This window comes from Ostrinia nubilalis, chromosome 3 (assembly GCF_963855985.1).
Source record: "Ostrinia nubilalis chromosome 3, ilOstNubi1.1, whole genome shotgun sequence".
Taxonomy (NCBI): domain Eukaryota; kingdom Metazoa; phylum Arthropoda; class Insecta; order Lepidoptera; family Crambidae; genus Ostrinia; species Ostrinia nubilalis.
In genome coordinates, this window is record NC_087090.1 from 4,313,251 (window position 1) to 4,335,410 (window position 22,160).

The 22,160-nt window shown below is 39.2% G+C and overlaps 2 protein-coding genes across 2 annotated transcripts; one reads left to right on the forward strand and one right to left on the reverse strand.

Annotated features, from left to right (window-relative positions):
* Nucleotides 1–4,812: 4,812 nt before the first annotated feature.
* On the forward strand, nt 4,813–8,290 carry LOC135088134 (uncharacterized). The gene is made up of 3 exons (XM_063983016.1): nt 4,813–4,945; nt 5,091–6,399; nt 6,857–8,290. Exons 1-3 carry the CDS (start codon nt 4,813–4,815, stop codon nt 7,155–7,157), a joined length of 1,743 nt encoding a protein of 580 aa, XP_063839086.1. The 3' UTR covers nt 7,158–8,290.
* Nucleotides 7,323–20,683, reverse strand: LOC135087643 (WD repeat and FYVE domain-containing protein 2). Its single transcript, XM_063982384.1, has 8 exons — nt 20,453–20,683; nt 19,860–20,040; nt 18,693–18,859; nt 17,543–17,656; nt 16,585–16,710; nt 15,383–15,579; nt 13,978–14,119; nt 7,323–11,799 (listed from the first exon to the last, which is right to left on the reverse strand). The coding sequence occupies exons 1-8, from the start codon at nt 20,611–20,613 to the stop codon at nt 11,631–11,633; spliced, it is 1,257 nt and encodes a 418-aa protein (XP_063838454.1). The 5' UTR covers nt 20,614–20,683; the 3' UTR covers nt 7,323–11,630.
* Nucleotides 20,684–22,160: the final 1,477 nt, after the last annotated feature.

Consider the following 22,160-nt stretch of genomic DNA (forward strand, 5'->3'; position numbering starts at 1 on the left):
TGAGATTCTCGTAAAAACATTCAATACATTTTATACGGTCCATAAAACGGTCTAATCTAGTTGAATATTTATGTCAAACCTTAAACATGGATAAACATTCATTGTTTTATTTAAAAAATCGTGTCTTTACGGTATTTCCAATTTAACATTTCTATTATACCACATTATGTCCATATTTTCACAGATTTTCGAACTTCTGATGCTGTTTTCCGCATAATCTTTATCACGAGATAGGAATAAACGTGCCAAGGCCTTAGCGTGAACCTTAATAATTACAACTTCATTTTTCTGATAATGGTGGCCATGGAGACTCATCAACAATGAATAAAACATGATGCAACGATTTACAGCAAGATTGTCTTTACATTGCACTGATAAACGAATAAATGTAAGACCTAAAAGATAGCTAACTAAGTCGGTAGGCAGTGTTTCTACCCTTATCTTTGCGTACACGATAATTATAGATCCGTTCATGAAATCGATTAATCATAATAAAAATCAAATGAATACTCGACACTTTACACGTTTTCTAACATTTCCAGTTACCTTCGCGGACAGGTTTCCCCGCTTGGGTATTCCCGATGAAATAACCACGCATCGAATTTACACTTGACAGCCTATAATTACAAGTTTTTAGCTGATATTTTTTTCCGTTACGTTAGCTACCATATTAAGCTAAGTGGATAATCACAATATTTACAAAACTAACTTACCTATTAATGGATAACCCCGCTAGGCTTGCTGCTCTAACATGATGTAGTTACTATGGCTGAAAGTGCTAATTGTATCTGCCTTTTTAAAAGGGACCTTGTAACACTTGTCCTTTTGAAAGTTAAATATATTATAAATAAACTATAATGTATAACTCAGAATTCACCCAATGAAAGATAATTTTATTTTTACATCCTCAAAGAACATCAATCATCCATCAATATCAAGCAAGTTACTTGCTATAATCGTCACGTGACTTAATCACGACTCAATCGGGTTCACAATGTCATCGATCGTCATCATCAATTGTAATGATTTAAATATTTATGAGATTAATACATTTTCTGTATTTTGCTTCAATGATAAGTCCTTACCATCACGACGTGTTGGTTTGGTTAACACTTAATATGTTTGAGAAATTAAGATTAACAAACTAAAAAACACGGTATGTGAAATAATGATAATATTTTACTATTTAGCAGGATCTCTGTCGTAGCTGCTACGATACGGAGATCGTAGCTACGAATATTGCATTTCCAAAGCTACGACAATTTTAAGCTTTTGGTGAGAATTTTGAAAGACAAAACCTAGGAAACTACAGGATTTTTTCTTTATTCATTTTGATAGATAATGAGTCCGATACAAGCTTGGAATTGCCCATCATTTGTGATGACGTAGAAACTCAAATTCACGTCAAACCACAAAAAGTTCATTAACTACCTGCGCATTACAGCAATGAAATATTGTAGCAGTGCTGTGACAACAATTTTTCCCAAAATAGTTAAATATTGTGGTTAAATTACACTATTAGCTAAAAATAATTATGAATTCTTCCGTCGATATAAACAAACTAATTTGAAAGCTTGTAAAGAAATCCAGTTTGAACTCTGCATTGCACAAGTAATAGTCATCGTTTCAGGAATGAAATAGGTGCTTAAGAGGAGAAAAGGAAGACCTCAAACCACCTGGTTGATGAATGTCCAAAAGGACATGATAGTATTGGAACTCCATGAACAATATAGACGTTCAAGGAAGAATCAAATGGCGGCGCATGATTGGCAAAGCCGACCCCGCGTAGGCGAGATAGAAGAAGAAATAAGTGCTTAAGTGTTCGATTGTCCTAGAAAGGGGTTGACAAAATATTATATGCTGTAGCAGTCGTGACTACTGACTACATTCCAAGCTCCGAGCAATCACTTCCTGGCGTGAGTAACCCTCGCAGATTCGCTCTCACGTGCCCGCACGGAATCACGCTTCTACCGAGCATGGGAAATATTGCAATGGCTGGTACTTATACTGTAAGTGCATAGATAATAATGGACGATACCTATTTATTATTGTTACAATCACACTTTATAATGTTAGTACTCAATGTACTTATACGTTCAGGTTTTAAATGTAGTACCTAGATAGGTACCTACACCACGCTTATACTCGTAGTACCTAATTTATAAATGTCTGTAGAGACAATCGCCTTAGGCTCTAAGCTGTGCTATGGTTGTAATTTTCGATATTTCGAGTAAACAAAATAATTAAAGCCCGAGGTTAAAAGTCGAAATAACGTCAAATAACGATGACAAATCCAAGCAGCCAACGGTCAAGCTCATTGCGGAACTAGCCTGAAGTGCTAGAGGCGATATTTTCTGTAAATATATTTTAAAAAAATCAGTCAACCCTTAGGTTTAGGTCTTATCATCCCTACGATAGATGGATTGTTCAAACACATCGTGAGATGAAGAATTTATTAGAATTTACGCAAAATACAGCTGAGGTAGTTCCACTCCATATGGCTGACTAATGTGGGCTGACGTTAGCTCATATGACGACAGTGTGTGGCAAATGATCCAATCGGAATTCGGAACCCTGGACAGCTTATGAGCAATACTTGTAATCTAACGGTGGACAGCATTCCAGAGTAATCGGCGAAAGTACGAGTACATACTGTACATAAGTAGCTACATGTTGAGTATTGTACAGACAAACTGACCGAAATTCGCGACTCATGTGTAACGGTATCAGACGCATTCTACCGCTCAGAGCGTGGACGCGGAACTCGCCCGAGGCTGTGTTTACAGTAATTGATGCGAGATAATCGCCGATGGTAATCGATTATCGTTAGGGCCGGTACACATCATGAGACGCAAGCATTAGACTGAGACTCTGAGAGAGTATTAATCTTAACTACTTTCGTAGTATAAAAGGGCGAAAATAAGCTCAACGGTCACCAGATGATTGATGACAATCATCGTTCATTGACGTGAGAAACCTACGACTTACAGAAATGTGAGAATAACTGTTTTGTAATATTTTGTGACCTGAATCATGGAATATGGAGAGATCACAAACCTTGATGGAGAACCTTGTTATGGACAATTTCATTCTGGGAATGGATTTTAAAATACAAAGTTTTGAAGAATGTGTGACCACGCTTCATGACACCAAATATTAGTAGGTAAGTATTATTATTGAACTTTTTGCAATACTAATTATAGAAAGATACTCTGGACGGCGACCTTTCATAGTTTTACGGCGCTATTCGAAGAAATCCCAGGTCAAAGACCACTTTACCCAACTCGTGTGTTTGTTTTCCAACAAACGTGCGTCAACTTGGAAATAACAAAACACAGTGGCATTTTCCTTGTTTATGTTTCTAGCCCAAAATGGGTAGAGCAAGTCTATGAATGTCTTAATACCTAGTAATACCTAAACTTACTTCGGTGTTTTTAGCAGGATTTTATCAGTAGCGTTACTTGTGATATCTTCTTGCTAGTTTGATCCGTGTACACTGTTCCTAAGAGGAACCATTCAATCCGCCCCCTGCTGCGGACAACCCGCGGAGGCCCAGGTTCACATTCCACACATTCTCGTCTATTCAGAGGCTATGCTAATTCCAAACGCACTATCAAATTACCTACTGTCATCGTTCCTAACCGCCGCGCGTGACAGGTTTTCCGCAATTCCATGAAAATATGCGGAACTCATTTTGAGCAAATATGCTCATCTATTGACCATCCGGTTACAACGTTCGGCACCACATTTTTTAGGATAGTAAAAAGTGGCATTAAGTACCTACTCTTATGAATTGAAATAAAAAGGTGGCTATAAACAGAAAACAACAAAGATAGATCAGTAAAAAACATTTTCGCAGCTAGATCTGCAAGCTTCAACACCGGGTAAGTATAGTATAGTATGACAATGTTTCTATACAATATTTGATGTCCAAATTAGGACGGCTAGGAGACTATTTCACGGATGTAATCATCGTGCAGTTCTCACAGACGATGAATAGGCCCTCAAATATGCGACCTATAAAACACATTGCTTACAAAATCCAAGTGTTCCATCTCACGAAGCATTGTAGCTCTCCGCGCGGTCAATGTCAAACGCGTCGTGTGCCTTACGTAAATGTTGTTGTTATCCAATGCATGTCAATAGCAGCTCATTCGTATGCCTATGCGGATTCTCAGAGATTCCGGCTCAGTACGGAGTATTTATTACGTTTCGACACGATCTAAGGATTTTTTATTTGCATTTTTTGTAACAGTTTCCCACGGGTACGACAGCGGAATACTTAATTGACCGATTGAACGGATAAAAATAAGACTTGCGAACATCTCAGTAAAATAGCATTAATTTACTCGAAAAACAAAACCATTTCAGTCACACATTTCCTATGTACTATAATTACTATAGGTATACCTAGTCATTTTAGTTGTTGTAACCTCTGTTTTGTTTGTATTCTCGTTATCGTATCGAAGCGAGATGTCTTACGTCTATCGTATCGCTTATTACCTACTATTTTTATTTCCATTTTCAACATGGACTTTATGTGTTTCAGTCAGATGCGAATAAATTTAAACAGTACGTCAGAATGGACTCTACATAATTCAAACTAACACACATAAGTCGAAACGACATTGCCACGTTTCATTCATCGAATGATTCTCACAGTGATTACATAAGGTAATAAGACGACCAAGTTCACGGTCAGCAAGATCCACAGTCGGTCATTTTCACTCGAGCAGCGGGCGTCGTCGAACAAGGCGCGTCTAGATTCCTAGCTCGGAGGCTGCATCCGGGCGGAGGGAGCGAGTCGCGCGAATGTCAAGGAACCCTGCGCGCTGCGTCACCGCGCCCGCGCCAGTCGCAGCCGACATGTCTGCGCCGGCGCCTGCCTCGCGCCGCGGGCTGCTCCTGCTCACGCTAGCGCTCGTCGCGGCCGCTCAACTCGTCGGTGAGTTCACGACTTCACGTCGAAAACAACTCGAAATAGACGACCTAGCGGTTACATTAAAATACAGATTAATATTTTTATGCAACCTCCATTCAAGATTTCAAATCTATCGACTTTAATTAATGTTCACGATCGTCTATTACAGAAACGCAAGACGTGTTATGCAAAAGGGACGGCCTCTTCGCCGACTACGACAGCGAGTGTCGGGAGTACGTAAAATGTGCGGGTGGTGTGATGAAAAACAGATACTCCTGCGGCCCCGGACGCGTCTTCAGCGAGGTGGCGGGGGCGTGCGTGCCGCGCCGGCGCCAGCCCTGCATCCGGCGCCGGTGCGCGCCCGAAGATTCGCTGGCCTACGCCACCCCCGGCACCGCCTGCCGCCACTACTACCGCTGCGAGAACGGAACCGCCGTCGACCACGCGTGCCCCTCCGGCGCCTGGTTCGACCTCGACCGGCAGGCCTGCACGCGCGGCGCCGGCACCTGCTACGAGCCGCTGTGCGCCGGCCTCCCCGACGGCACCTACCCGGACGCGTCGCACGAGTGTCGGAGGAAGCTGGAGTGTCGCGGGGCCGACCTGAAAGCCGTGACGTCCTGCCCGGGGGGCCTGTGCTCCGCGAAGTGCGCGCCGCCGCGGTCGGCCGCGATCCCGCTGCCGGCGGGGGACGCCGACTTCTGCTCCGACGAGGCCTGCTCCTCGCTGTGCCACCAGGCCGCGGACGGGGCGTACGCGGACCGCTCGACCGGGTGTCGTGAATATTTCGTGTGCGAGGACCGGCGCGTGATCCGGCGCGGGGTGTGCGAGCCGGGGCTGCTGTTCTCGGGCGGCGGCTGCGAGCCGGCGGCGCTGACGCACTGCCCGCCGCCCGCGCGCAGCCCGTGCTTCAACCGCCCGGACGGGCTGCACCGCGACTGGCGCGACTGCTCGTCGTGGTTCGACTGCCGCCGCGAGCGGGTGGTCACGCGGGGCTCGTGCGACCCGGGGCAGGTGTTCGACGGAGTGCGTTGCGTGCCGTCGGAGCGGTTCACCTGCGAGGGCCCGGCGCCGTCGGCGCAGTGCGAGGGGCTGCCGAGCGGGACGTACCAGGACATGGAGTGGAACTGCACGCGGTACTACCACTGCGAGGGCTCGCTGCGGACCGGCCTGGCGTGCCCGGCGGGGCGGGTGTTCGACGGGGTGCGGTGCTCGGCGGCGGAGCGCTACCTGTGCCCGAGCCTGGAGCGGGACTCGTGCTTCGGGCGGGCGGACGGGCGCTACCGCGCGCTGGACACGGGCTGCCGCGGGTACTACGCGTGCGCCGGCGGCGAGAAGGCGGGCTACGCGTGCCCGGCGGGCCGCGTGTTCGACGGCGAGGCCTGCGTGCCCGCCGCGCCCGGCATCTGCCCCATCGATGACTACTCGTGCTCCGGGCTCGCGGACGGCTACCATGCGGAAATGGAATCGAGCTGCCACAGGTAAAAATTTCACTAAATTTTACAAGCTCAATATTACTCTAATGTTTGTAATCCTAAATTAAATTACATTTCGTTAAAATTTCTAATTTCATAAAAATTATTAGTGCTTTATACGAATTTCATGAACAATTATTAGTGCTTTATACGATGATTCACGTAACTGTTTCTGTCATTATACAATGTATTAATAATTAATACTAATTATTACTAAATTCTTTAATGCACCGATTAAGCACATCCCGAAACTACATCAATTGCCCATTAAATTACAATTAAGTATGCGGAAGTAGTGTTGTAATACGTCCAAATGATAAAGTATTATGTATTCAATTACGTATAATAATTAACCATGCTACATCATTGTCTTTTTCATAAAAGAAACCTCTAAGAAAGTTTAAAAGGGCACAACCAAAACGATTCGATCAAATTATACTAAACAGCTTGTCTTCTTTTGCAGATACTTCTACTGCCAAGGCGGTGACAGACTAGCAACCTTATCGTGTCTCGGAGGCAAGATATTCGACGGGCACGCGTGCGTGGACCCCTCGAAACACGAGTGCGGCGCAATGCCCGCGTCCATGATAGAAAATGGCGGCCAGTTCTGCGCGCGCGACGGATTCTTCATCCAGCAGGGCACCGAGTGCAAACGCTACTACTTCTGCGTCACCGGCATAAGAACTTTCCTCACCTGCCCTACCAACCAAATCTTCAATGGACAAGTGTGCGTTCCCATCAACCAATTCACATGCCCTGGATGAGAATCAAGAGGGTATAGTTAGAAAAAAATACGACCCCAAGGGCGCCCCACGACGCGTCCAGGAGACACCGCGACGTACCTGACTTATTTATTCCTATAAGGCTGTGACTAAATACTTATTTTAATTAGGACTTTAGCTCTACCTCTTAGAAATAATACACTTCACTTTTTACTATCATTTTATTGGCATAGAAATTTTAAGCAGCCTAACTAGTGTCTAATAAATTACACAGTGACTATATCTTACATGTAAACTTACAAACACAATACAGCAAGCCCCGTGAATAGAAAAATAACTTCTTTTAACACAGTAAAAGATCAACTAAACATTTTTAAATTACAGATAAATATATTATTTTGCAACAAAATCTCTTAAAAAGTGAATTAATTTAAGGTGTTCGATAAATAAATTATAAAATTAATTATAGTTAGCACGAGTAAGTAATACAAGATAAGTTCAACATATGACAATATAATTTTGAATTAAAAATATTAAACATTTTCTTTATATTTTGATTCATTAAGTTTGGCAATACTCATTTATATTTAATAAAACGTATAACATAATATTTAATTCGTAATCTATGTATGTATAATAAACATTATTTGCATACATATTGTTTTTTTCGTTTTCAATTTCAAGTCTATAAATACATTTCTATACATTTTTTTACATTAAACTTCGAACAAGTACGACCCTACGCTAGTCCAATTTCATAACATGTCTTTTTATAATACAAGGACACGTTAATTTAATTTATACACAATTTAAACTTCAATTGGTCCTCAGCGAAAGGAGTGATCAATGCAAAAGTGGCTCCAAACGATACTGCAAAAAAACCCCCCTTACAAAATCCATGGAAATTAAAACAGGGTCATAAACCATAAACGTTGTGTGATTTGAGGAATACGAGACCACGGAGATTATATTTCTCAGGGACTTAGTACTTATCGTTAAAACTACTTTCAGCAGAATTCATAACTTTTCTATAGATTTCGACAAGGCTTTTGCAAGTACCGTTCGACGGCACAAGGGACCTAACATGTTGCACCATTTGACTGCCAAGGTAAATACCCTATAATGTCTAGCTAAGCAGACTTTAATGACATAATTTAGATGTTTGTTCACATTATTATACAATATTAGCAAGACAAAAAATAACGCGAAAAAATCCTAATGTTTAAAACATAGCAAAAAGTCTGCTCAGTTTAAGGTTGGAATTAATGAACAATTTATTTAATAAACTATCTCTTCCCAATGAATATACCTACTACATATAACTAGCCAAACTGTCAAAGACAACAATTTGTGTATATTTATATAAAGTATCGTACAGACAGCGATAAATTTAGAATACAGAAAAACTAACTAATGTAGTTTTAGAAGGCCCCTAGACAATAATCATGAATCGTTGACAAGTACAGATGTAGCCAATATTTTTAACATAAATATTTTACTAATGTTATATTTTTAGTGCTTTTAAACTGTAAACTAACACCAAAAATAGCATTTCTTAAACCTCTATTGAACTTTTCAGATTGAAGAAGTTGTAGTTTATTAATATTACTGGCACATTTTCATACAACAATAACACCAACAGAATCCAATTAACGCGTGTTGTATCAATAAGTAAAACATCGTAAACTGTAATGATAGCACGTGAATCGCAAATCAGTAATTTGCATTTATATCACGCACGATTGTTTACCCACATATCATTAGGTTTTCAAATCTAGCGCGGAACTATGAGCGTGCCATTCATCACAATGGCCTGAATAGACACGTGGCTTAATAATTTATATGTTCCAATTGTTACAATGTTACAAATAAGACCAATTGGTTGACATTCCAACCCTAATCCATATTGAAAGCATGCACATGCTACGACTTTGAGCATGCGCGGATGTAAAGGCCCGTTCACACATCCAACTCGAAAACCATCATTGAAACAACATTCCTTTGGGTAAATACGATTTTCAACTCTAGGCTTACATGTTAGAATATATTATTTTCTAGCTATATCGAAATTACTCTAAATTAGAATGTATGTCTTCTCTTTTCGCGTAAGGTTCAGAATTAATCCTCACCGTCGAACTTTAAATTCGAATTGGTAATCTGCCATTTGAATCATACACAAACAATAAATTGTTGAAATAACATTTTGACCAATAGGCATAGAAGAAAGTGACAACAGTTCAAAGTACACATTACTAATAAAATTTGAATGAATAAAACAATTGAAACTAAACTATGAACGGGCCTTATCAAGGGGCGTTATGCCATACGACGCGGATTTAACTGCGCCCTGGATCTATGTAGGTAAAGGTTAAAATACTTTTGCTATGAGAAACGCTTTCGACATGAGCATAGTTATTATTGTAGGCCTGTCGTGCGTCAGTTAACAACCGGACATCCGAGAGACAAGGTTTTCTTGGCAATAATTAACTGATTGACATTCATTGATTTAAAACACTACACGAATTCTATGAAAGTCCACACCCCGTTTGCTTAAGCTGTATATTTATAAGCTAAAGTAGTAGTTGTCTTACAGATTTAAAGCGAATTTAGGGTTATCGCACACGAAACAAAACGTCTCATAGGTCGTGAAAATACGCTTAGAAGTAAGGGAAAAGGGCAATGAAACACCGAAATAATCGTCTGCGATAACCCTATTGCATCACTTTGTAACTAACATTTATTTATTGTCATATATGACCATGGAATACGATAGCGCTAAATATTTATCTAAGTATGAAAGTTAACAGTATCAAGTCTGATTGCCTACTATTTAATTCATTTAGCTTTTAGACGTGAAAAGCTCATTTAGAATCCCAATTTAGGTATTATTTTTTATAATAATGAACTTTATATCTAAGATGGATACTTATTGTTATTAATATATTTTTAGGAGGTTTTCAGTAGGTTAGTAGGACAAGTCTAGGGATGTATGGAAGTAATAAATTATAATCTGTAGCTATATAGCTAATAAAATAATCCAAAATATCAATTCATAACATTAAAACGTGGGACAATATTTTTTAAAGGATAAAATTTCGTAAATGTTGACATCATCATACTTTACGCATTATGACGAGGTTCCAAATGAATGATTTTTTAAAGCTTGAAACATTTTTCGCAACAGGTAAGTATATGATAGAATAAGGCTTGCTCATCTAGTAAGTAATTAATTACATTTGGCTGGTTTACATTCATCAGGGTTTGTGGCCACGGTTCATACATTGTGGCTTTAATAACGCTGCATAACATACAATAATCTTAACAAATATGCGCTTTATGTAGATGATAAGAATAGTCAAGGCATGACTTCGGGGCTACTCTCAAACGCCGTTTTCGTTTTATGGGTCTACTTATCGCTGACACTCATAGCAACATTCCTCCATGAGTGAGAGAGATAGATTGTGGAGAGTAGCTCTGCTGGTGTAACGAGTTAACAGACGATGAAGTTAGACTTCTCTCATCACACCCGAGTCAGTTTAGAAACGAACATTTTGTAAACCCAGCCGGGAAACAAACTCGGGACTATTTGCGCTAAAGCAAAATCACCGAGCTACTCCGCCTTCGGTAGTAAATACTATTTAATTGAAACAATTCAATAAAGAGATCCGAATATGTATAAATAAAATATAATATTTTAATGGAACGTTTTTAGTTATTCCATATTTTGATCTTATCAACCCTATAATTACTCTGAACAGGAAAGGCTCAGTCTTAGTTTAATGACGAAAGATAATGATTACCAACAAAATAACACATATTAAAATATAAATATTAAGCTGTATTAAAGTATGAATGTTTTAACTTAACATTTTTAATTAGTACAATATATCGATAACAGAAAAGCCGATTTTAACATCCAAAATCAGTATATCGGATAAGCTAAAGCATACAAAAAATATCTAAGGAATTAATTTATCAATAAAAGTGGATGGTGATGATTACAACCACTGAAAAAGTTCTCGATACAAGTGAAGTAAATTCAGTAATCACCATGAAATAGTACATTGATTGACATTTAAGCGAATTCAAACTTTAGGTCGATCAAAACAGGATCTACTTTGACTAGCGATAGTCGTTGATTTCTCAAGGAAGGTTAATTGAACATGCGAAGAGGTTAATGTAATATGTGTATGACTGTGGACTGGAACATTATTTGCATCTGCACTTTTGAGGATCAGTTCATCAAATCTGAACTCTGTGTATAATGCAGTAGAATCTTTCATCGACTGCAAGCGGACCGTTGTTGAACAAACGTCTACAACTAGACGCGTTGTTAACACTAGACAACGAATATAAACTTAATTTATATCGCAATAGAATCTATTATCAAGTGGTAGCGATGCTGAAAATGGCGCTAGCACTGAGGTCCTATATCAATTAAATGGTATATGGTGACACTTTAGCGAATCCGAACTTTACGGTCGTCGCGATAGAATCTATTTCGACTTACAGTGGCTATTGGACGCTGGTGCCGGGTTTGGGGCCCGGTGCGAGTAGCACGCTGATATCCCACACCTTGATGACGCGGTCTTTGCCCGCTGTGCACATTCTTCCCGTAGCTTCGTCCACGTATAGAGATGCTACAGCGTGTTTCATATCGTGGAATGACGCTAGCGATTCGCGACTGGAATAAGAAACGAAACAAATAATATAGAAAATGCCATCTACGGTAAATATATAAAACAGTGTAAACCAGCATCTATTACCACTAAATACATAAGATGCTGCAGTGTTTCGCTCGTCGTGCTCTCATCTGAACAATAATGATTGAGGTGACTTTTTAATTGCCATGGCATGCATTCATATTTTTCGGGACTATTCCCACCGCTGCAACTCTTATGTAGCCAGGATCTACAGCTTGACCGCCAATAAAAACCCAACCCGTCAAGTTTCTCCCGGGAGAAAGTGTTATTGAACCCGCAACGAAATTAATCAGAAGAACATAGGAGTTCGAAGTGCATTCATATAGTTAAATAAATATAGACAGAGTAAGTCTCAAATAGGATTAGTTATATTTAGCTACTGCAGACCTTATCTTATTTAAACCAAGGATCTTTATTATGTAACTATGTAAATTGATTGTTAAAAGGTATTTATTTACCGCAATAAAAATAATGAATGAGTCAACGTAAGAACAATTAAACAATTAACACGGTAATAAACAAGTCATAATCAACAATCAACTATTTATATGTTTTTTAAATCGTATAATTTTACATTTTAATAATGTTAGTATGTATGTATATTAAAAATAGATGAAAAAGGAATAGCTACAGCTGTTTATACAAACAATATTATAGCAGTACGTTTAAAACATGCACGAGAAGCGCAAACGATTACAGATGCGTTTGTTTATGGGGGTATTGTTGCAGAATTTAGTTACACGAGTATTCCTGAGAAAAAGTTTTTAAAAAATGTTTTAAAACGTTTCATGCCAAAAAAAATTTGACTGACAATTTAAATATGTATTTCTAAAATCATCAATTCTATAACATTGAAAAAAAATATCTTCCAGGTGTGGAGAATCTGTGATATTCAACTTTTTGATAGGTTCTGATCTCCCTGTTTATTTATTTAATCAAAACTTATTTCCACAATGAACAGGGGTATACAAGGCGAACTTTATGCTATGCAAAATTCTCCTGTGTGGTTCGTTCGTTTCAGCCGAAAGACGTCCACTGCTGGACAAAGGCCTCCCCCAAGGATTTCCACAAAGACCGGTCCTGCGCCGCTCGCATCCAGGTACCTCCCGCGACCTTCACCAGATCGTCGGTCCACCTAGTGGGAGGCCTGCCCACGCTACGTCTTCCAGCTCGTGGTCGCCACTCAAGAACTTTCCTGCCCCAGCGGCCATCAGCTCTTCGAGCTATGTGCCACTTGATTTTAGCGATTCTGCGGGCTATGTCAGTCACTCTGGTTCTCCTACGGATCTCCTCATTTCTGATTCGATCACGCAGGGAAACTCCGAGCATAGTACGCTCCATCGCTCTTTGGGTGACCTTGAGCCTTCTTATGAGGCCCCCTGTGTGGTTGGAATAGTGTTATCTATCTATCCTTCATTTAACCTTTAGGTAAAATAATAGTATGTGTCGACCCAATTATTCTCACTAATGTACACACGGCCACACTGTTAACTATCCATTTCCGTTTTTGATCTCGCTCTCATCAAATGGTGATTATTTGCGATAGAACGAGATGACATGACTGGCAATGGGCAGTTAACACTGTTGCCGATAGTACCTACAACCCGATCGAGGTAACAGCTGCGCACCTTACTGGAATGCGACTCTCCGTCGATGTGACGTCACGGTCGCCAGGTGCGCAGTTAAGTCGACCGAGTTGTATAAATAAATAGTATAGTGTTGTCAAATCAAAATCAAGTGGCAGTGGGCGGGACACATTAGCTCGTAGAATTGACGGAAGACGTAGTGGTGTGGGTAAGACCGACGATCTGGTGAAGGTCGCAGGAGGTGCCTGGATGAGGGCGGCGCAGAACCGGTCTCTGTGGAAAACCTTGGGGGAGGCCTTTGTCCAGCAGTGGACGTCTTTCGGCTGAAACGAATAGTGTTGTACGAGAGTAAATACAAATGAGTAGGTTATCTTCAAAGAAACGCACCGGGCGCGGTTTGTATGTGAGCGCGCCAATACGTATGCGGCGCGCACGCACACACTGACAAAATTTAGCGGGGATTAGCGGGGAGCCAGTCGTGGTTGCGCCGAATTTTGTCAGTGTGTGCGTGCGCGCTCGGTGCGTTTCTATGAAGATGACCTACTCATTTGTATTTACTCTGGTTGTACTCACGGCTCGTGCCGCAGCGTGTCGTAGCAGACGGTGCAGACGCGCTGCGGGAACTCGAAGCCCATGACCGGCAGCGGCAGCCGGTGCGGCGAGCACGCGCCGCACACCGCCGCGCCGCACCAGCGGCAGTGGTGCTGCCTCAGGCCTGCGGGCAAACAACAATTTTATAGATCGTTTCATCCACGAAGACGCGCCCCACTAATTTTTGGTCGATGGAAGTACGGGGTGCGGGGAGTTTGATCCGAGCAATCCGAGCGTCATTATTGTAGTATGCGTGTACACTCATGGATAATTTAGCCAGGGTGGAAAAAAATCATGTTTTTTTTATTTTAATCAAAAAAATCAGATTTTTTTGAAAAAATCGTGATTTTTTTAATTTATATTGATTTATTTGATTTTTATTACATTTTGCAATGATTGCCTTAGTTTTTCATGCGGAAAACATGTTTATTTAGGTACAACTGAGGTATTAATAGTACTGGGAACAAGCCAAAAAAAGTAAATTGTGTAAGATGGTATGTCATATTTTTACTGAAACAAGAAAAAACTTTCGTCAAAAACAGCTCGTCTTAAGTGGTGTCCGTTTCCATTACAAAAACATGAATATCTTAATACAATTATCAATTTTTTTTTTCGCAATAAGAAAATCTATGGAAAAATATTTTTTTACCAATTTTTCATACAAAACGGCTATTTCACACTTGAACACCTAAATCAACATTGTTTTCGAACATTATATTTGATTAATATGCACTCCCAGTGTTGCATTAATTCCATTTTCGGATATTGATTTAAATCAGTGATTTTTATAAAAAAAATCATGCAATAAAAATCGTGATTTAAATCATGATTTAAATTTGAATTTTTCCCGCGAAGCACTTACAAATTAATTATTTTGTCACGGCGCACTCCCTTTGAAAAGATACAGTCGAAAAACTGCTTTCACGCCGCAGTCTCATGACTACTTTCACACTATTTTCGCCCTTAATGCCAAGTAATCTCACACTTACCGAGCTGTTTCTTCTCCATCATAGCCCGCACGTTCCATATGAAAGGCGCGCGGCATATCTGGCACAGATCGGACTCCTTCCACGCAGGAGTCTCACGATATTGAACGCTCATTAGTCATGTCTACTAAATTCACGCTATTTTCTTTACTTTCTATTCTATTCTATTTTCGCCCTTAATGCCAAGTAATCTCTCACTTACCGAGCTGTTTCTTCTCCATCATAGCCCGCACGTTCCATATAAAAGGCGCGCGGCATATCTGGTACAGATCGGATTCCTGTCACGCAGGAGTCTCACGATATTGAACGCTCATGAGTCATGTCTACTAAATTCACGCTATTTTCTTTACTTTCTATTCTATTCTATTTTCGCCCTTAATGCCAAGTAATCTCTCACTTACCAAGCTGTTTCTTCTCCATCATAGCCCGCACATTCCATATGAAAGGCGCGCGGCAAATCTGGCACAGATCGGACTCCTTCCACGCAGGAGTCTCGCGTCGCCGCACACCCATCTCCCAAACACCAAGCGCGCAGTCCTCGCCCGCTGACACCAGCCGTTCGCAACTACCCACGTACCATAGACCTGTTACTTTGTTGCTGGAAACAGAAATTGAGTCAATTAACCTATGAATTAGTTATACTTATACATATTGAACTCCTAAAGCAAGTGGTTAAGACGTATGGATCGCGCAATATACAGGGTGGAATTTTGTAATGCCACCTGGAGGGAAAGTACTCTTAATACTGCATAGAAAAATTTACTGAAAGAAAAAATTCCTTTATTTTTTAAAAGAAAAAGAACTGCTTTCATAGATTTTCGAAAATTTTTCGAAAATTTTTCGAAAATTTTCTACCATACCATACAATTTTCTGTACATAATTAAAGTAATTTAAGATTTTATGGATTAAAAGAATTAATTTGATTTATCAAGTTTGTTAGAGATATTTCATCATTATACTTGACCCTAACGATCGATGCAATAAAATACAGGGTGTAATTTTTAACAGATTTTAGTTGGTTCGATTCCCGGGTGTGGCAAGCAAATTTTTGGAAATCTTTGAATGCAGTTCTATTTCTTTTAAAAAATAAAGGAATGTTTTCTTCGAGAATTTTTTTCTATCTACAATATTAAGAGTACTTTCCCTCCAGGTGGCATTACAAAATTCCACCCTGTATATTCTACAATTTTGACAATACTTTTTTAAATCTATATCTATAGAAGCGAAAGGTCACTGATTGACTGACTCACTCATCTCAGAAACTACAAGTGCTAGGAGTCTCAAATTTTGCATGGGGGTTCCTTTTAGAACGTAGGTGCTCACTAAGACGGGATTTTGCAAAATTCATCTTCTAAGGGGGTAAAACGAGATCAACGCGTACGAAGTCGCGGGTGGCCACTAGTTATTTCTAATAATCGCATTTTAGGGTACAACACACATGCTACACAAAATCCAAAGGTTGAATTTATCTATTAATATTAATGCTATGTTTCGATGCAGATACAAAAAACTTGCAAAATATTATTTGCATTACACCTTTATCGCCAATAGCATTGCTCAAAGATAGTAAGCCGTTTGTATGCAAATGTAACCTCAATTTACCTATGGCCTTGAAGTTCGTACGCCGTGCCTTTTTGTCCCCCGATGTCCCAAACGATTATTGTCTGGTCGAAAGACCCGCTAAACAGAAGTTGAGGTAGAGGTGCCCAGTTCAAGACTCGCACTGATCTGAAAGGAACAATATTAATTTCAAACAAAATTGAAAGATTCTGGGATTTCTTTACATGCCCGCAGTTCGTAGGAACTTATACAAGTACATACCTAATAAGTAAACATCAAAGGTGGAGAGGAGAGTCTCTGCTTACCTTATTGATTACGTCAGCATTTTTTTTCTTTGTCTAGACTAGTAGATTCTTCTAATTAGAACGCATATGGCAACCCCATTTTTCTATGGACTCTATGGTCAGGGATTTATCGAAACAATTTATTTTGCTTACTCGCTCGCATGGTGTTAAGTTACAAAGAAATGAAATAGGGGAATCACCACGCGCGCTGTCAACTACATTGTATAAAACAGAGCAAGAAATAACTAAAATTCTGCTTACATTACACTCGTACTAAGTACTGTAGTGAGCAGACAGATCTATACTAATATTATAGCAAAAGTAACTCTGTCTGTCTGTCTCGCTTTCACGCCTAAACCACTGAACCGAATTTGATGAAATTTGGCATAGAGATAGTTTGAGTCCCGGGAAAGGACATAGGATAGTTTTTATCCCGGTTTTTGAAACAGGGACGCGCGCGATAGTCTTTCTGTGACAGACAAAATTTAACGCGGGCGAAGCCGCGGGCGGAAAGCTTGTATTATCATAGCTACAGTTGGTGCAATAAAGACAGCAATACAACAATGTAAAGCTTATTTCGCGTTGACGCGGTCTTATTACGTGACACAGCGACGTCGTTTCAAACAACGATGTCTTTTCTAAGTATGTACACAGAGACAGTATTAGTTCTTTTTCAGCTAAAAATAGATATTTATCTAAAGAATTTTGTTACTCACCCACTGTGTCCTTTTAAAGTGGTGACTAGAGTAGCGCCGTTGTTATCTAACTTCAGCATAGTTATCTGCCCGCTGTAATCGCCCACGAACGCGTATTTTGACTGGGAATCGAACCTGATTCTCGTTCAGGAAATATATTTTATCCTTGTTTCCTGGCATTGACCTTATCCACTAAAATTACGTTATATTAAGCGATACAAGTACAACATTTAGCATTTTTAGCCACATTACATTCACGTTACTTTTAAACGTAGCTGCTTGCTGAATTAAAAATGTGTATCTATTCTATCCGACGAGATGGTCGGACGCGGTGAGGAAGACGGTGGGCGGGAGTTTGCATCGTGCGGTCCACACAGCTTATGACCGCCGTCTGCGGAGGAACACTATCTGTGGTCGCGATCCTCATCAGTGAGGGACCGAGGAAGAAGAAGAAGATTTATACTATCCATACTAATATTATAAATGCGAAAGTAACTCTGTCTGTCTGTCTCTCTTTCACACCAAAACCACTGAACCGATTTTGATGAAATTTGGCATAGAGATGGTTTGAGTCCCGGGAAAGGATATAGGATAGTTTTTGTCCCGGTTTTTGAAACAGGGACACGCGCGAGTTTTTCGGTGACAGACAAAATTCCACGCGGGCGAAGCCGCGGGCGGTAAGCTAGTACTAAATAAGTAATCTCAGGTCATACATGCAATAAAAAGTAATCATTTATTCATTTTGTGTACATAACGTAATCATAGTTATTGTGTTATGCACTTTTACTAATTATTATTTCAAGAACTAACGCGAACACAAATAATTTCAACCAGGTGAAAGAGTCAAATTGATCGTCATGGCCCAAAATCGGTCAGATCAATCAGCATCAACATCATCAGGGTATATCAAAGTCAAAATCAAAGATTTTTATTCAGTACTTAGGCATTTTCTATAACGCTTATACGTCCCAAAAATCTATCAAAATTCGTCTATCATAAACCTTCTTCCTACTAATATATCTTACTTCCTACTAATCTTATAAATGCAAAAAACTACTGAACGGATTTAGAACAACATATTGGCTATAATTTATGAGGATCTGGACAAACAAAATTTCACGAGTGTAAAGCCGCGGGAAAAAGGTAATCTATGATAATTCAAAAAGGATACTGCAAAGCGGTGCACCACGCCTCGAAGGAGTAGCCGCCGATCCTGCGGCCGGTCTCGCTGCAGTGGTACGCGAACAGCTTGTCCCGGCTCACGGAGAGCACCCACTCACAGCTCAGGGAGAACACAACGGCTGTCACCCGCGCGGTGTGCGCCAGGTATTCCCGGGACTAAAAGGAAAGTTTTTTTTACATTTCGTCGTTCATAATAATAAATAGTGCAGGCAGAGATAGTATCTGTTAGGTGTACACATCCCAACACATTATCGTATCTCTAAGGAGCCTCTTCGTATTGGATCTGTATCCCCATGAACACCTTCCAAATAGACCTGCCTCGGCGCCATTCTGTCACCATGTAATAAATTTTTAGCAACTTTTCGGGAGATTGGACAAAACGACGCGTCTTTCGATTTTCTAGTGAATGGCATCAAAATGTCAAAACCGCCAAAATGTGACTTATGTGGTGATAGAACTTAACCGACCATTTGTTAAGTGGTAGCAGTGCAGAATACACTGTCCGATGTAGGATGTAGGTTAGGTAGCTGTAGGTAAGAAAGATAAATTGGATATTTTTCAGAATTTCTACTAATTATTTTACAATGATTTAAAGATGCAGAACATGAGAAACTGATGCAATCATCGCCTACCAAAATGACAATAAAATTGAGCATGTATTATAATATTCTGAAATAGTCTAAATGTGCCTATTGGATTTTAAATAAGACTATTATTTCAAAAACAAAAATTGCTCTTATTTTATATGCACCAATAAATAAATTGTACCTGCCAATAAATATCAGTTCTCAAAAATCTAAACTCTGGTTATGGAAATTGGTATAATGTTGAACCAAGGAAAACCAATCAACCTGAATTTGGTAAACATTATTTAGCAAATGGAGATACATTTCCACAACAGATAATTCCCCCATCCTCCACAGCAACAATAATTGGCTAAAGTAATGACCTTCAATTTAATTATACTGAACTGCATATAACTTTGTACCTACATTAACAAAATCTGTTCTAATTATTCTAATTGGAAGACCATAGGACATAGGAGCCATCAGAATATAATTTTTTCAATTAGTTAAATAAATTCATAAATTAGAAGAAATGAACTTTCAGTCTAAGAAAGTAGTTCTCCTGTCCTACTTTAAGAGGTTTTACTTACTGGATTGATTCTATTGCAGTCTGCAGCTAATGTGAACTCTGACACTGTTCCATTCTCCTGGCCAATGAACAGTTGACGTGTTTCTGGAGTGTAGAACATTGACGTGCATCCTGATGGCATATACTGACAAATACTTGGCCAGTACTGCCCGGAGTCTCTCTTGAGCCATACTCGTACTGTCCTAAAATGTACATACAAGGTAGCATAAGGTACATAGCAACACACAACAACAGCATTGATAAAAATGTCCTTGAAAAGTAGATAAGTATTGAAGGTTTTGTGAACACATTCAATTTAATACCTACTTCTTGTTTACATTGAATTTCAGATGGCTAGTAAAATTAACAACTTCAAAGAATGCTTCGTCTGATCCGGCTTTTTATGGCGCCAACAATGATTCATTGTTGTGCTAAATTCTAAATAATACGTCAATAAGCCACGAGCAAACAGTGAAAATGACACCTGAGGGTACATACATGTACAGTAAAATTATCTACCGTATGGTTAGGAAAAGGCACTTTACAAGTAGCTGATATTGAAAAGTATGAAGTAAAAGGCAAGATTGATTATATATAATCAATTAGAACTCTTACTTATCATCGCAAACGCTAATTACTCCATCCTCCCCTGGAATTACAACTGCAGCGTTGACGTCGTCGGTGCACCCTTCTAATTTATTCAACAACGCAGGTTTTTTGGTAGTTGAGAACCTGTCATTAGGTGTTCTAGGTGCAGGCTTAATTTCAGCAGCCATTTCAAAGGTTTTCTATGCAAATAAACACGAATAATCCGACACCTCTTTCACAAAACTACAAACGTCATAATAATTTTGACATTCCGGTTGTTGAGAGTCCTATTCTCCAATTATTCGATAAATCTATAGAAAAATTGATATAAGCCATTCTGCCAGTAATCCATTTATAAAATGGTTAAGTCGGTCGAAAAACTAATATAAATAAATAATAAAATTATTAAAATAATGTTATTATAGAATAAATCTTTAAAACTTCCAGAGATTTCATTACTTTATTTGTCGAATAGTTTTAGAGTAGACCTCTACATGCGTTTCATTCTACGCATCCAAAGACTCGCTGATTTTACAGTTTCTGTAGTTTTTTTTATCCTTTGATGTTTGTCAATTTTATCATGTCGTCGGGCTAAAATTGAAATCAAAACAACGTTGATTTATTAATGAATCAAAATAAAAAGAAGAAGAAATACAAAGTAACAATATTTATTTTAACACGTTTACTGTGCGTGCGTGCAGTGGTGCACCACACACATGCGGGTAGTGTATAATTTTCGTTTTCTTATTTTTCTCGCTTGTGCACATTTTTGCAGATTTCTTAACTTATCCTTAAGAAGTACATGATCTTGTTTTTTCCGCACTATTTCAATTTGTATAACTCCTTTTAACTTCCATTAAAAAAAAGACCTAGGTGTGTTTAATATTTTTCTTTCTCTATAATATTTTCTAAGAGTTTCTAAGTAATATTTTGATAGGTAGGTAATGGGTAGGTAGGTAAATATCACTAATATCTGATTGCCCCCAAATTACTTACTAGGTACATACGTTTCTAGAGGACGCCTTAAAAAGTTGTGTGAATATTTCCGTACCGCGCGGGAATAACTTGACATCTCGACCTGCACTTTTTTTTTTTTATTAGCTTAAACGTTTCCTCTACCTTATACCCTTCTGGTATAAAAAACTCAACTCGAAATACCCAAAAATACTTGAAATACAGCTCTTGTTCATAAGTAAATATCTCTAATTTAGGCAATAAATATTTGACATAACGATATATCCAATCAATATTATTCGTACAAACATTTATATTTCGATTTATCAATGTATGTCAGAACATGTATTTGTTAATATCTCGACTTATACATTTATGGATTTTCGTTTTTAATTTGACAAAAACAGTTATCAAGTTATGATCCCCTCTGAGTACTAAACATATCCATGATATGTGCAGTTGTCTAGTTATGCACACTGTCAAGAGTTTGGATATTTGGAGTTATCCAGCTATTACATTCGTATAATCATATTTTTATATGTGTCATTAGCAGTTTTTAAAATATAACATTGTCAGGATTTCGAGTGTCTTTAAATATTTTTTACTTAGCAACCCCTGAAAATATATTTTTAATATATTTAAGCGTTAATTATTACTTTTATCACTATTTTCAATAGTTTAAAACTAAATTAACGTTTAAATAGCAAGTTGAAAGTAGAAGGATAAGTTTAGTCAATAGGTAGGTACTATCTACTAATGTTTTTTCATAACAGACTAAGAT